Source organism: Callionymus lyra, chromosome 1 (assembly GCF_982586985.1).
Source record: "Callionymus lyra chromosome 1, fCalLyr1.hap1.1, whole genome shotgun sequence".
Taxonomy (NCBI): Eukaryota; Metazoa; Chordata; class Actinopteri; order Syngnathiformes; family Callionymidae; genus Callionymus; species Callionymus lyra.
Window position 1 is genome coordinate 9597266 of NC_141818.1, and position 16202 is coordinate 9613467.

A 16202-nucleotide genomic window follows, 5' to 3' on the forward strand; every position below is an offset into this window, starting at 1 on the left:
TATTTATATGTATTAATAAAGAAAAACGTAAATATAAATACATGTCAGCTCAATTATTGCTTAATATTGTTATAGTTACAATAAATAATTGCATGAACTAATATTAAAACGTAAATAAAAAAACATTATTATATCTATTATATTATATATTATATTATATTATATATATAATATAATATGTTTGTTGTCATCCACGCACCTGTAGGGAGGGGAGGGAGGGAAGGCGGGAGCGTCGACGTCACGCCGACGCGCTGGCGCTACGCGGAAGAGCGTCGGAGAAGAAGGACGTCAGTGACGTCACGTCCCAGAAGGTGTACCACAGGCGTCAGAACCAGGCTCTACCTCACTCAGGGTCGCACGACGTCACTTCTCAACGGGTCTCAACCTTCGTCAGGAGAACAGAAGAGTCGCTGAAGGTACGACTGACGCAGGCTCGTGTACGTGCGCGTGTACGTGTGTGTGTGTGTGTGTGTGCGCGCAGCACTGGATGCTAGCTGACACAAGAACCGTCGCCGGACACACCGGTGTCCACTGTTGCGTCATCAAGCAGCGGCGACTTCAAGCTTCTGATCACATGTATCGATAATGAAGATCTGGAGACAGTGTTGGGGTCTCAGGGACACACACCGGCTGTTGACGTCACACTGACAGTTGCTGCTAAAGCTAGGTTTAAGCTACTGAGCACTGCATCTACGTCATAGTGCGTGAGAGCATCTTATCAACAGACATGTAGTACTACTTTATATCTACATGTAGTACTACTTTATATCTACATGTAGTACTACTGTATAGTCTAGATCGGTTCATTCAACGTTTTACAATCGTTTTATTGACACCTGACAGGGGACACCCTGGACAGCTCGCCAACCCATTAGACAACCTCTTACACTTAATTAACAGACGAAATAATTTAAATTAATTCATTTATTTTGTCACCTAAAAATGAAGTGTAGGCTGTGAAAATACATACCAATAACAAAAAAGGAAAATGCTATTTATATTTTGTGTAATATTGCCTACTTGAGGTCTCGGCTCCTGCAAGAGTTTGAGTAATGTTTTTTTTTTTAAACCTGCGATTTGATTTATTTTTTCTATTGTTTATTATTTAGATAGTCTTTATAGTCTAGACTTGTTAGTCAATTATTGTTTTAATATTTTAAATAATTTTCTTTACACCTGACAGGGGACACCCTGGACAGCTCGCCAGCCCATTAGACAACCACTTACACTTAATTCACAGACAAAATAATTAAATTATTGCATTTATTTTGTCACCTAAAAACTTAGTGTAAGCTTTAAATACATACCAATAACAAAAAAGGAAAATGCTATTTATATTTTGTGTAATATTGCCTACTTGAGGTCTCGGCTCCTGCAAGAGTTTGAGTAATGTCTTTTTTTTAACGTGTTATTTGAATTATTTCGCTATTATTTATTATTTATTATTTCTGTGATTTATAGATACTTTTTATAGTCTAGACTTGTAAGTCAATTATTGTTTTTTTAAAAATATATTTTCAATCATTTTCTTTACACATGACAGGGGACACCCTGGACAGCTCGCCAGCCCATTAGACAACCACTTACACATCATTAACAGACAACAAAAAAAATAAACAAATTAATTCATTTATTTTATCACCTAAAAACTTAGTTAGTGTAAGTTGTAAAAAAAAACAACCTTAATAGATACAAATAACAAAAAGGATAAAAAAAAAAAGCCATTCATATTTTTGTGTAATATTGCCTACTTGAGGTCTCGGCTCCTGCAAGAGTTTGAGTAACGTTTTTTTTTTTGTTTAAACCCGCGATTTGAATTATTTATCTATCATTTATTATTAAGTATTTCTATGATTTATAGATAGTCTTTGTAGTCTAGACATGTTAGTCAATTATTGATTTAATATTTTCAATCATTTTCTTTACACCTGACAGGGGACACCCTGGACAGCTCGCCAGCCCATTAGACAACCACTTACACATAGACTTAATTAACAGACACTAAGTTTTTATGCGATAAAAGGAAAAAAATACATTTTAATTTTCCTATTAATTTTGTTGCAAATTGAAAAAACAAACCTAATGCATACCAATAACAAAAATGAAAAAAATGCTATAAATATTTTTGTGCAATATTGCCTACTTGAGGTCTCGGCTCCTGCAAGAGTTTGAGCAAATTATTATTATTTATTTGTCTATTATTAAGTAATTCTGTGATTTGTATTAAATTGTACACTTCAAAAATGACACAGCTTATAATATGCTCGTCTGAGACATACTTTTGAAGAAGCTGGTAGTATTATGGGATGGAATGTAACATTTCGGCGTAGATGTCCGACCACATTTTAACGTGAGAAATTATACTTAGTTAGTTTAAGAAATACTTAATTGTACCAGGGGCATCATTTTAGTTTAGAATTGAATGGAAACTTAAATAGATTTATTTGTGGAGTTTGTATGTTCTTCATGTGTTATGTGGGTTTACTCCGGACACTCCGGTTTCCTCCCACAGTTTATAAACGTGCAGAAGTTAATTGGGAACTTGAGGAAATTCCCTGTCGACCCCCTTCATGAAGTGAAAATGAAATGTAATATTTACATTGTATATATAAATAACAACAATTCCTCTATAAGTTTTTATTCTTTTGAACAAATTTATTATACATTTTCCAGAGCGTATAAAACAGACCATACACACTTTTTTTGTGGCTGTTTTTTTTTCACCAGGACAATTTGAAGGTATAATGGTGAGATCGGTGAATGTTCACTTGAATTAGTAACTTTAAAATCCCTTCAGTTACACTTTGAACCTGTTTATGAATCAGTTACTCTTTATGTTCCATATGTAAGTAAGTAAGTAAGTATGTAAGTAAGTAAGTAAGTAGTTTTTATTTATATAGTGCTTTTCCAGACCAGGGTCACAAAGCGCTTAAACAATCAAAACAATATTCAATAAAGTATATATTTTAAAGATCAAGATAAAACTGAGAACACAACAAGAGTTCCAGAAAATAAAGGAAAAGCATGAACAAATAAAAACGTCTTAAGATGTTTCTTAAAGGAGTCAGTAGATCCATCAAGCGCAAAGAGAGAGGAATGTTCTCTTTAACCGTATTAGTAATTTAAAAAGTGTGTGTTGTAAAACAAAACTAGCACAAGGGTCAAATGTATCTCCTCGTAGCTTGAAGAAATCTTTATTCCTCGTGCTGCTCGTGTAAATCAATCTCTGGACCTTTGTTTCCTGAAGTGACTTGATGTTCCCACAGATCAGAGTCCGTGTTTGTCCAGCAGTGATTGCACTTGTGTCTGTTTTTTTCTCCATCGACAGACACAAACTCTGCATGAGAAAATGACCTGAGTATTCATCAAGTGCATCACTAAAATGTCAATTGATGCCTGTATTTACAGCACAGCCTTCCTTTTTTTTTTTTATCATATTTTCAATTCCAGACATGGCTACGGAAAGACGTTTGAAAGCATTTTAACTCCATCTTAAGATCTTTTGAAATTAAGTGTAAGTGGATCTTAAATGAGAAACCTGTTGAATGGGAAACACCCAAACGCCTGAAATATAATTCAACACTTCCAGGTAATTTTCTATTGACAAAGTGGTACCAAAACTATTTAAGAATCCAAAAATCTTTGGCAAATATTACAGTAAATATGAATCAAAAGTATTGTGCTCAACCATTAATGGTAAATATGATGGAAAAATGTCAAATGTGTGTGTTTTTGTCGGCTCTTATTTCCACGTCTTCATCTTATAATCCGTAAGCAAAAGTGCTCACTTTCAGCGTCCAAATAAGAGAGAGTGCCGGTGGCGTCTCTGAACCGTCGGAGGGTTTACTGATGTAATTACAGCTGCATTACTTGAACGAGCCATTGACCAGCTACGCACTGTTCGCTTGTCAATATCAATTTCATTCTTTTGTTCCACATTCCTGAATAGGGAGAGATACAACTGGGAAAGCCTGAAACCCTCGTACTGAGAAGTAATTATTAGCATCACATATTATCGTGTTTAATTTAATTTAACATTGTTTTGAGCCTGTTTCCCTTATATTTGTGTATCCATCTTGTTTATTTTTTTTTTCCGTTTCAATTTATTAATGTGTTACTATATTACTTTTTAAAAAATGTAAAACGTCATACTTTTGAGTCTTCTGTCGACTTCCTTTATCATAATTCTTCTTTGAAATCTGTTTTATTTCTAATATTCCTGAACTTCTGTCGCAACAACAACACGGTTCTCACTGTCACTTGCAGACGCACAACAGACACACACACACACACACGCACACTTTCTGTTTTGTTTTTTTACAGACGCAGAGTTGTTTTGTCTGCACTTGACTCGCTCTCGTGTGTGTGTGTGTGTGTGTGTGTGTGTGTGTGTGTGTGTGTGTGTGTGTGTGTGTGTGTGTGTGTGTGTGTGTGTGTGTGTGTGTGTGTGTGTGTGTGTGTGTGTGTGTGTGTGTGTGTGTGTGTGTGTGTGTGTGTGTGTGTGTGTGTGTGTGTGTCAATGATACATTTTACAATCATTGCAAAGTTTATTCATATATATGTGTCATATTTAAAAGCACGGGCAGCTGATTTTAACTTGTGTATGTAAAACTTATGTAAATATTTAAAGTTCATTTTCCTCATGTAATATTTATTAAAAATATATATATTTAATTTATTTGTAAAAAAAACAAATGTATTGATGACCTTCTTTAGTTGTTTCTTAATATATTTAACCTGTTGTTGCTCCGCCGTATTTAAATAAAGTTCAATACGATCAATAAACTCGACCAATTTCTTCTTTCAATAAGTAATATTATTTGACAAATACAGGTCGAGAAAAAGGTTAAAACAGACGCAGACTTGCACATAACTTCAGTCGTTTTAAGATCTTATATATGACTAACTATTAACCTATTTCTTATCAGACAATTAAACCTTATTTGTTCTTTATCCTCCAGAGCTTTGTGTGCTTCTATAACACGAGTTGTGTGTTTTAATGCTTGATCAAATTTACATTCAGGGCGGCGTCACCTTCGTAATCCATCCACGCAAAGGTTGTGGATGTGAACTTATTACTCGGAGAAAACATAACAATGTCAGCGACATAGTTGTGCATGTTTGCCTTTCTGAAAGAAATGAAATCCTACGTTATTTATAACCGTGTTTTTTTTGGATGGTCGCCACACACTTGCTTGTATGTTTTGAGCTTGTAGTTTATTATGTTGCATGTTTTGTGTGTGTGTGTCGCTGCATGCTCGCCCGTGGAAGTTCGCCACACAACAAACACATTTGTCTCTGTGTACACGTGCAGTGCTAATCCATTTACTGCGACGCTTTCATCGGTCTCACCGTGCCAGCTCTGCTCTTTGTCTCGTCTCCCGTGAGCTTTTTTACATATTTGAGTCTTTCTTTTACTTTCTTTTTCTAAACGGTCCATACAAAAATGTTTTTTCAATCTTGAATCATCCCTTTGTAATGAAATGCTTCAATTTAATGGCTGTTGTTGAAAAGATGACCCTGCAATCCCCATTAACTCTTCAAGTACTAATTGAAACTGTATTATTATTTACTTTCAACATACTAAAGAAAGATTTTCCTGTTTTCAATTAATTGTTTTAAAACCAAGATTAAAATTGATTCTCTCATGACAGTCTTTTCATTTAGTTGTTGTTATCTAACATCCACGTATGACAGAAAATTATTATTAATGATTGATACAAATCCCACTTATTTCTTTCATATTAACTCCTTATTGTGTCTGTACATGGCCCTGAACTGGGTGCTTAACTGATTTATCTAATTATTTAATTTAATTTGATCTTTTCGAAATTTTGAGGCAGTTTTTATTGACTTTTTTTCTGTTTTTATGTGTTTTTTTATACCCCAAATGCTTATGTGTCAAATTGTTGACTTGCTGGGATCTACTTTTCCTTAATCAACTACAGTCTTACTTCAACTGTATAGTGTCATGAGATAACTTTGTTATGATAAGACACTTTAAATAAAATTGAATTGAATTGAGATATTTCCAGCTGTGTTATCCATTTGTTACTTCAGAACGTACGTGTGTGTCTATTATTGTCCTTTACTGGTGAGACAGGAAAAACTAGGCGGCGTCATGTGCTGAAGCGTTGAACCAAAAACTCCCCATGGACGAGTTTAACCACATGATCGGATGTGTTTTCCACTTGTGAGAAGTTTTTCTAAGCAGATGGTTCGTGTGAGATAAAAACAAGCGTTGGTGTTCCACAAGGCTTAGTGTTGGGACCTCCTGTATGTGTGATGTTTTGTGGAGTTATGTCAAATACAGATGCAACGGTTCTTCTACTGACTCCTTTAAGAAACATCTTAAGACGTTTTTATTTGTTCAGGCTTTTCCTTGAGTTTCTGGAACTCCTGTTGTTTTATCAGTATTATCTTGACCTTTAAAGTATATACTTTATTGAATATTGTTTTGATTGTTTAAGCGCTTTGTGACCCTGGTCTGGAAAAGCGCTATATAAATAAAAATTACTCACTTACTTACTTACTATTAACTGCCGTGACTTTGATGGCAAATTCCACCTCATTACATTTGGTGAAAATTCCAAAACAATTTAGATTTACTTAACCGTCGGGTGGACATCTCAATTGCTTTAGGGGCCACATTATATACTGTGACTTGAGATGAATAAAAAGTGACAAGGAAAAGAAAGATTAATAATGCTGGGAAAATTAGAAAGAAAACCATGAATCCATAAATAGTTTTTAGAGATATTTTATTCATGATAAGTTTTATAGTTTCACACTGAGGGCCACACACATGTATGCACATGGCCCTGCACTGGTTGCTTAACTGATTTATCTAATTATGTAATTTAATTTTACCTTTTCATAATTTTGAGGCATTTTTTGACTTTTTTTTTTCTGTTTTTATGTGTTTTTTTTATACCCCAAATGCTTACGTGTCAAACTCAAGGTCCAAATCCGGCCCGGGAAGTCATTAAATGTGGCTTTGCTGGCTCAAAAATCCAAGTAGATTAATGTTCCTGTTTATATCATGAGCTCTAGAGATCATCCATGTAGTAACCATAGTACGTAGACCAACTATGGTATTGAAAAGGATGTTGAAAGAAAAAGAAGAAAATATACTTCATCTTGAACTCACTTTGGCAAATTTCCATTCTGTTATGGCTTCAAGATTTTGGCAAGCCTCGCTTAACCTGCCTTTTACCTGTTATTTTGCTTCTTAAATGGTGAAATAACCTCAGAACCCATGTTTATGAAAGTGTTTTTCAAAATAAAAAAACTCAAAAAGGAAAATAGTTAGCGATAATATCATCAAATCTTCTTCCAAAGTCGCACCTTTCCAAAGTTATTGATCAAAATATGTCAGCAAGAAAGTCATGCTTTTATCTTTTTGATATTAACAGTTTATTCTCCTCGACAGGACTCTGATCGCTCCAGCCTCCCGATGGGCGAGTCGGGCTCCCGCCGCTCCACGCTGGTCTCCCGGCTCCCCATCTTCCGCCGCAACAACAGCAAGAGGCAGGAATCTCTACCCTCCTCGCCCTCTTCGGGGGGCGCCGGGAACGGCGTGCACACCTCCTCGCCCTCCAGCACCAACTCCAGCTCCAGCAGCACCGGGAAACGCCGCAGCCTCTTCCGGACGCCATCCCTCAGCTTCTCGTCCAAACGGAGCAGCCAGCCCAGCGTCCAGTCCATCAACTTAAACCTCACCCCGCCGCTGACGCAGGAAATCGACGCGAATGGGAACAACCAGCAGACTCTGTCGTCGAGCGTCAGCGACGGGGGGGCGCGCTCCAAGTCGGGGCGTCCGTCGTTCGGGTTCGGCAGCAGCCGGCAGAAGAAGCTCACGCGTTCCCAAACCGAAGATTTCAACAAGACGTCCTCAAACACGGCCAATCGTAATGTATTTATCAACTGCATCAGCGGCTCCGCGGCCAATGAAGGAGACGACTCAGGGTTCCTGGAGGATTACAGCGGGAGCAGCAACAACAAACGCTCGCGTCAGAAGAAGAAGCAGCTGCTGCCTAAGTCTCTCTCGGCTCACCACCGCTTCTCGCAGGCCTCCGATCACCACCGGCCGCCTGAAAAGAGTTCCGACCATCAGAGCTCCGCCCCCGGTGGTGGGATCACCCCGGGTTCCTGGCCCGGAGAGCTCCTGGGAACGGGCGGCGAAAGCTCGCTGCAGTCCCCGATGATCTCGGAGGACAGGACCACAGCCATCACCCCGTCGGAGTTTGTTCCCATCACGGAAGATTCCATATCGGAGGAAGACGCTCTGCCAGCTCTCAGCCCCGGACCTGGAGTCGCTCCAGCACCGACGTTGGTATCTGGATCGGTCAACGGCTCAGCATCTGCACAGCTTCCACCTGTGCCTGAGAATTTCAGCATCGCTGTCTCTACCTCACAGGTGAACACGAGTGTTTCTCTTCGCAGCTGTTTTATAACATAATAGTTTTGTGTGGTCCAGGTAATATTTCTGCGTCATGAAGTCTGTGTGAAGATCTAAAACCATTTATCGATCAAACATATTGAAAGTGTCGCCTGATTTCATAGTTTTCAGTGGTTATATCTGTATTTATAGATAGTTAAACTATGTAAAAAGACACAGACTTCATACATTGATGTGTCATTATTTAATGAGGCATCAACTACTACGGGAGTTTCAAACTTAATACGACAAGGCGCAAAAATATTAGAGCATTCTTGGTCGTGGGCCAAACAATGTATATTTAAACTTATCATAATTTTTGACGTTATTTATCTCTGTATCTTGGCTTATAATTAAAACTGGCATCTTTATAGGTCGCAGTATAAAGAAGAATATAAATGCCACACGTGGTCTACTTTCTCAATCTGTTTAGATTGAGAAAGTAGTATTGAAAGGATCAGAATTAATGAAATTATCAGAATTTCATTTGTTTGAACAACACATCATAGTTTGTTTTCCTTAGTCTTTCTGTAGTTCTGATCAGAGGTTGCCAGAGCAAGTTATCCTCCTTTGTCTTAACTTATATTTTCTGTCCTCCCTTTTCACGTCCTCCTTCATCCCAACCCTCAATGTTTTTTTTTTTGTTTTTTTTCTGGTACTTCAATTCCTTAAATGTTTTTTAATGTTTACATTTTATTAGCATAGCAGGATATTAGCTTCAATGACTGTCTGATCAAAAGAATGACTATCAATCAGATGTATGTTTACCGAGAAGTACCGAGTATTATTGCAACACTGTCTTTTTATTTTTGGAGGCTCATTATATCTCATATATCTCCGTGTTTATCCAATTTCTTTAAACACTCATCAACTTTTCAGTTTAAACCTTTAAGATGTCTCTGTATAATTGTTGACGTTCATAAGCTATATTCCTGATTTGACCTTAAACTCTATAAAGGTCATAATATTAACATAAATCTATATTGATTTTGAGCATCCAGAGGGCCAAAAGAAATGACTCGGCTATTTTACTTATTAGTTTTCCAGCCCCAGCTTCACACCTCCCTGTACTCCAAGACTAAAGGAGAAAATTCAATCACTTCCATAATAACGCACGGATAATAATCATGTCTTCGGTTCCAGGTGTTCTTCACTCCTGCCCAGTCCAGCACCGAAAAACCTCTCCTGCCCGACTCCAGCACCGCCAACTACACCGATTACGAAACTGCCATCTCCATCTCTGAGCCCGAGACGGTGGTACCCGTCCTCCCTCCGAAGGAACAGCTGCTCGAGGAGAGGAAGGAGAGGGAAGAGGAGCGTAAAGAAGCGAGGGATCAGCTGCTGCTGAAGGAAAGAAGGGGGCTGGCGAGGGAGAGGAAGACCAGTTACAACACGGAGACGACGACCAGCGAGAGCGAGGCGTGCGGGGTTCGCAGCGAGGGCTGTCAGGTGAACCCCGAGACGTCGGAGAGGAAGACCAGACACACCCTCTCTTTCCAGGAGCGAGGAACCTTCTGTGGCTGCCATGAACCCCGACCCTCTCACTTGAGGAAACCACACGCAGGTAGAAATGCTCTGCCGTTTGAATAAGAATATTCTTGTTTTTATGTGACGAAATGTATTCACTGGTATTTATTATTCACAGGTATTAATTGCATTATTATTTTACTGTAAAATGTATTAAAGTTGTTGATAGAAACTTAGGAAACCCTTAAGTCAACACCTGACTACAGATAATTAAAAATGTTAACATATGAAAATATATACGCAAAATATCAAATGCATCAAAGTCTCGACAGATCAAGAAAAACAAGTCTGATACTTAAAGTAAAATCTTTATTCATGAAGCTTAGCAGAAGCAGTAGTGATACACTGATCTTACGATACAATTCAATACGATATAGTCACCTCACTATACGATATATTCAGAGCTCACTTTACAATTCTATACGATATATTCAGCTCACTTTACAATTCTATAAGATATATTCAGCTCACTTTACAATTCTATACGATATATTCAGCTCACTTTACAATTCTATACGATATATTCAGCTCACTTTACAATTCTATACGATATATTCAGCTCACTTTACAATTCTATAAGATATATTCAGCTCACTTTACAATTCTATATGATATATTCAGCTCACTTTACAATTCTATACGATATATTCAGCTCACTTTACAATTCTATACGATATATTCAGCTCACTTTACAATTCTATACGATATATTCAGCTCACTTTACAATTCTATAAGATATATTCAGCTCACTTTACAATTCTATACGATATATTCAGCTCACTTTACAATTCTATACGATATATTCAGCTCACTTTACAATTCTATATGATATATTCAGCTCACTTTACAATTCTATACGATATATTCAGCTCACTTTACAATTCTATATGATATATTCAGCTCACTTTACAATTCTATACGATATATTCTGCTCACTTTACAATTCTATACGATATATTCAGCTCACTTTACAATTCTATACGATATATTCAGCTCACATAAGAACCATCATGACTTCAAGTTGTCTGTTATTCATCCATTTTCCCCCCTTTTCCTTCAGCGTCTCTGTGCAACAGTGTTAGCCCGTACCATGAAGTCATGCGTCTGGAACGACGTCTTCGCTCCTCATCAGAAGGGGCCGGTGGTCCTCGTGTCCATGGAAACCCTCGAGACCCTCATGGCATGGAGGGAGGTGGACTGCTCAAGCACCGTAACAACTCCTCCTCGTCCAAAATGGGCAGCCTGGTACGTCATACTTTGTTTATATATATCTTTTATCACTGGGCAGGAAGAATTTTCACAACACAGGTTGAAGTTAACGAATATTCGTAAGATGTTGAAGTAAAGTTGTCGGGAAAACACTATAAATATATTTTTATATACAGTATAAGCCTAGTCAATAGCTCTTTAATACTATATAGCACGTTTTTCGTTAAGTAAGTGTGACAGGATCTTTTTTAGATTATGCTGGTGTTTCTACAGCTTAATTTAGATTAAAGAAGATTTTGAAGGATTTATCATTCATATGTACAGCGTGTATGGACAAGAATATGACAATACGATACATATTACTGCACAGGGACAACTAAACGTATTACACATTATCACATATTGTGATGATGTAGTAACAAGGATATATTTGTAGTATTGTCGAGTACTTGACTCTGGTGTTGCAGAATTTAAAGACCACATGACTCTTGAGGAAGTTCGTAACTGCTTTAAAAACAAAATATGTCCAAACAGCAGCTTTAAAAGCTGCTAGAGTCAATTGTATCCTCTTGTCCTCAGTAATAATCGTGATCTCATTGGATAATCATTCCTTCAGCTGCGTATTACGTTATGACTGCTGCCATCTAGTGGCTGCATCACAAATACGAACAAACACTGAATATTTTCATGTTACTTGTCATTACAAACTTGTTTACACACACTTTATTGAACTATAAACCATACAGTGCTGTCAAATATCAATACAGTATCTTTGAAAAAAATGTTTTCGACATTTTCTAACACCCCTTTTTGTTTGTATGGCTTTTTAGTTCCACTGCTCCAGCGGGCACCCCTATTATATTAATATTACTTTTAAGGTATTTCATTGTCTTACTTCACATTGTCATTTCTAAGAGCTGCAGGTGTTGCACATGTACAGTGCATTAGGAGGGCAGTTTCAACGTATATATTAAACTGAAATAATTATAACAAACTTACTTTGCATTTTCCACTTTTCGTTTTCTCACATATTTTGCTAGTTATGTGTATTACTGGGTTAAAGGGAGCTCTTGTAGCACAGAGGAAACTAAATGTGGTGGATTCCCCGAGATCAAAGGATATCAATGTTCATGTTGATATCGTGACCTCCTCAGAGGTCAGAGTTCAAGATAAGAAGTTGTAAAAGGCGGAGAGCTGGAGTAAAACAGCAGCTGAAGGAGAACAAATGTATGGGAGAACAAAACCAGAATGAAGATGGATCCAAGATTGACTTTATTACAATCTGACTTCCTGTGTCAGTTCTGTAAATATTCAATTTTCTGGCCCGTGACCCAAACTAACTGACTCGGATACAGATACCAGGAATGAAATTCCATGTAGATATTACAATTTATTTCCTCATTTCACTATTTACAACCCTTGTAAATCCCAATCTGTATTTCCTCTCAAGAAAAGCTTCCTAGATGAGCATCGAGGCTCGAAAACAGAGCTTATTTTGACTCCCCAGTGTTTATCTCTTGTACCAAACCAAGCACGGTTTGTAAAAACTGTTTGAAGTCAAAGGATAAGCTGATTTATTTTTCTATTCTGCTCTGGCAGTAAGAGTTATTTGTTTTACCAGCACAGTGAGCCTCTCCTCGTGTGTATCTGCCACACATATTGTTTCAGTCTGACAGTTTGATTTCATTTTCAGTTTAAGAGATTACAACGTGACATTTCCAATAAATCTTTTTTGTCTCCGATACGAGCCGAACACCCGTCATCAACATGCTGGGAAGTTTCTCCCCGGAAGACGAGAATTTTCAAGTGCCGCGCTCTTCACTTTTACACGTCAAGAGATAATTGGGAGATTCCTTGACAAACACTTCTGTGGTTAGAAGAACGTGTCACGGTGTTGAGTTTAATTGCCGTCCTCTGAAAGGCAAGTGACACCAAATCCATTAAATAAATCCCATTATTGAATTTGTAAAGCCATTACACTGGAAAAAACACTGTTAAAAATCAATGTTTTCATTATTTATTAGATTGTTGTCTCAGTTTATCCAACAATATAGTAGAAAAAAAGCACAGAAAAGCTTACTTTTTGAATTAATGTATTTCACGTTGTCTTTTTAGTTATTAAGTTATTATCTTGAATGGCCTCAAAGTGGAAGACACAAGTAAAAATTCCAATAACTTATTTTCATTTTAGTGTTGAAATAATAACGGTGGTTCTTTAAAAATGCTTAAAGGGCAACTAATGTGTTCAATTGAATTGTGTCTTAAATAAAATTATATTTTAATTATAATCTTGTTCACCATAACCAAACCCACGTAGCAGTAACTAGTCAATCTTTGGGTTTGTCATCGTGGGTCATCAATCCCGTAAGTCTCCACCTCCAAGGGACTCTATGTATAATCAAAGAGGGGCGTGATTACAGCTGGAGGAGGAGTCGAGAACATTATTACGTAATAATGGACTCCGCTCTCGTAACCTCTCGTTCGCCCGGGATTTCAGACGGGGGAGAACTTTATAAAGTAATACCTTCAAAACATGGTCATGATGAAGGACTTACTGCATCTTGGAGAGGAAGACTTTAACATTTGAAACATGAGAGACTGGAATGCAAAAAAAAAAACCCAAACAAAATATATTGTAGTTGGCTATAGTTTATAGTAAAATCTTTTTGGACAGTGCACGATTTGGGACACATTTAAAGGACTTTTGCTCTCCGTAAACACCTGGTGTTGACTAATAAATGCCTGCCTATGATCCATCCTCACTACAACATTTGTCACTGGGATAAAATCGTCAGCATCCAGCATCAAAAACACACAAACAGGTCGATTTCCGCTAAAACCACCTTAGAATTAGGTTAGGTTAGGTAGAACTTTATTGATCCCTCAGGAGGTCTCCTTCTTGTTTTTTTTTCCAATTAGCCACAGCAATACAGCAATTTTTCCTAAAAAATAAATAAAAATGAAATAAGAACAAAGAGAAATAAAGAGAAATAAATTAGTATCACTCCTAGCAAAACAACACAGTAGTTGCCTGCCTCTGGTGTCGGTCAGTGAGCAATCTGTTACTGGGCAGCACTGAAAGAAGATGTTTAATTTCCGTTGGTATATTGGTTATCACTGAAGGGTAAGATAAGATACTCCTTTATTCTTCCCACAGTGGGGAAATTTGACTTGTTACAGGAGCAAGTTCACAGTAGAAAAATAAATTAAACACACCTACACTCACCGGCCACTTTATTAGGTACACCTTGCTAGTACTGGTTTTGACCCCCTTTTGTCTTCAGAACAACTTTAATCCTTCGTTGCATAGATTCAACAAAGTACTGGAAACATTCCTCAGAGAGTTTGATCCATATTGACATATATTGCAGATTTTGTCGGCCGCACATGCATGATGAGAATCTCCCGTTCCACCAAATCCCAAAGTGCACAATTGGATTAAGATCTGGTGACTTTGGAGGCCATTTGAGTAGAATGAACTCACTGTCATGTTCAAGAAACAAGTCTGAGATGATTAGAGAGCATTATCCTGCTGGAAGTAGCCATCAGAAGATGGTACACTGTGGTCATAAAGGGATGGACATGGTCGGCAACAATACTCAGGTAGGCTGTGGCATTGCAACAATTGGTACTAAGGGGCCCAAAGAGTTCCAAGAAAGTTTTTTTTCTTTCAATCTCCTGTTGTGCTTTTTTTCATTTTTTTTTTTTTCATCAACCTATCCTTGAAGTCCGTTCTGTAAAAATAACAGTGACATGTATGCAGTACTGCAAACAAAGTGAATACTTTTATTCATGATGAATCAGATAGTGGGTGGTAAATGTATTTATTTCCATATCTCCATCCTGGAAGGGAGTTGTAGCGACTTGATGAGCATTTAAAGATGCATGATTTAAGCTGCCAATTTTGAAAAGTCAAAGGGAAGGCATGAATTAAACATGACCAGCAGAGAGCTGAGAGTTGAGTGCTGAGAATGAATTAATGCCGTGTTCATGTGTAGTGCTGTAAAAAGACCATATATATTTATATATATATATAGTACTTGCTCTCTTTTTCCTTTTATGAGCTCGTAGTACAGATAAGTCGCTGAACAGTCTGTGACCGCGGCCCAAAACCCATTATTGTTTCTATTAACTCTCTGAAAACCTCTCACCACATTGTATAATCATAATAATGCATTTTCCATGGTTAGAGGGCAGCATAAAATGACTAAATTAGCCTGGAATTAACTTCTCCAGAGTCCTTGGTTCCTATTTCCTTTGAAAATACAATACAGTTATTATCTTAAATGCCTCTTACAAGATCTCTCGGCTTCGGTTCTTTTCTGGCTAATTGATACTTATTTTGTTTTTATGTAGTCCATTAAAAAGCAGGTGCAAAATGGGTTTATTCAGGTAATGGTAGTTGTTGTGTAATTCCCCTTTTCTCTCAAGGTATGTCTCGCTGAGCTCCAGAGCTTTAGATGAAAAGAAATCAATACAGAATCTAGTTCCGATGTTTTTCTTGGAATAAAAAAACCTGATTATCGATAATCTCGGTTCATTATTGGGTTTATTACGCTACTGATGATTCCCCTTTTCATCATATTGAGTAAGTCGTCCCGTTGTGAATAGAATCCAGGCTGAATCAATGCTTGAGACGGTTCAGCAGGTTTGATTCTATTGTATCATTTTGCAGCAAAAATGACTAGAAATCAGGGAAATTGATTGACTACTTATGACAAAACTACAGAGATTCCAAACACACACTATAATACAATATACTCAACATGTCTAGGTACAAACTGTTCATATATATTTTATATATGTTTTTTTTTCCCCATTGTTTTTATGTTTATGAAGCTAAGTGGTATTAAAAGCTATGCACACAACCACCAAAAGCCTATTTTCAATGTAAAAAACTAAATAAAAACACAGCATAATAGAAAAAACGACGGTAAATAAAATTGGGATCATTTACCTGATTTAGGAGTTTAAACAGACCATTATCAAAGTAGCTATAACTTTAAAAAATCATATGCGTGTTAAC

General features: G+C 37.2%; 1 protein-coding gene across 2 annotated transcripts in view; it reads left to right on the plus strand.

Annotated features, from left to right (window-relative positions):
• Window positions 1-287: 287 nt before the first annotated feature.
• ccser1 (coiled-coil serine-rich protein 1) overlaps window positions 288-16202 on the plus strand; it is a 112478-nt gene continuing 96563 nt past the window's right edge. For both annotated transcript variants that reach the window (XM_087792504.1, XM_087792512.1), the window contains exons 1-4: window positions 288-416; window positions 7433-8419; window positions 9584-10004; window positions 11028-11212. In XM_087792504.1, coding sequence (XP_087648630.1) covers window positions 7457-8419; window positions 9584-10004; window positions 11028-11212 — 1569 coding nt within the window. In that variant the 5' untranslated portion in view covers window positions 288-416; window positions 7433-7456. The remainder of the gene's footprint in view (window positions 417-7432; window positions 8420-9583; window positions 10005-11027; window positions 11213-16202) is intronic.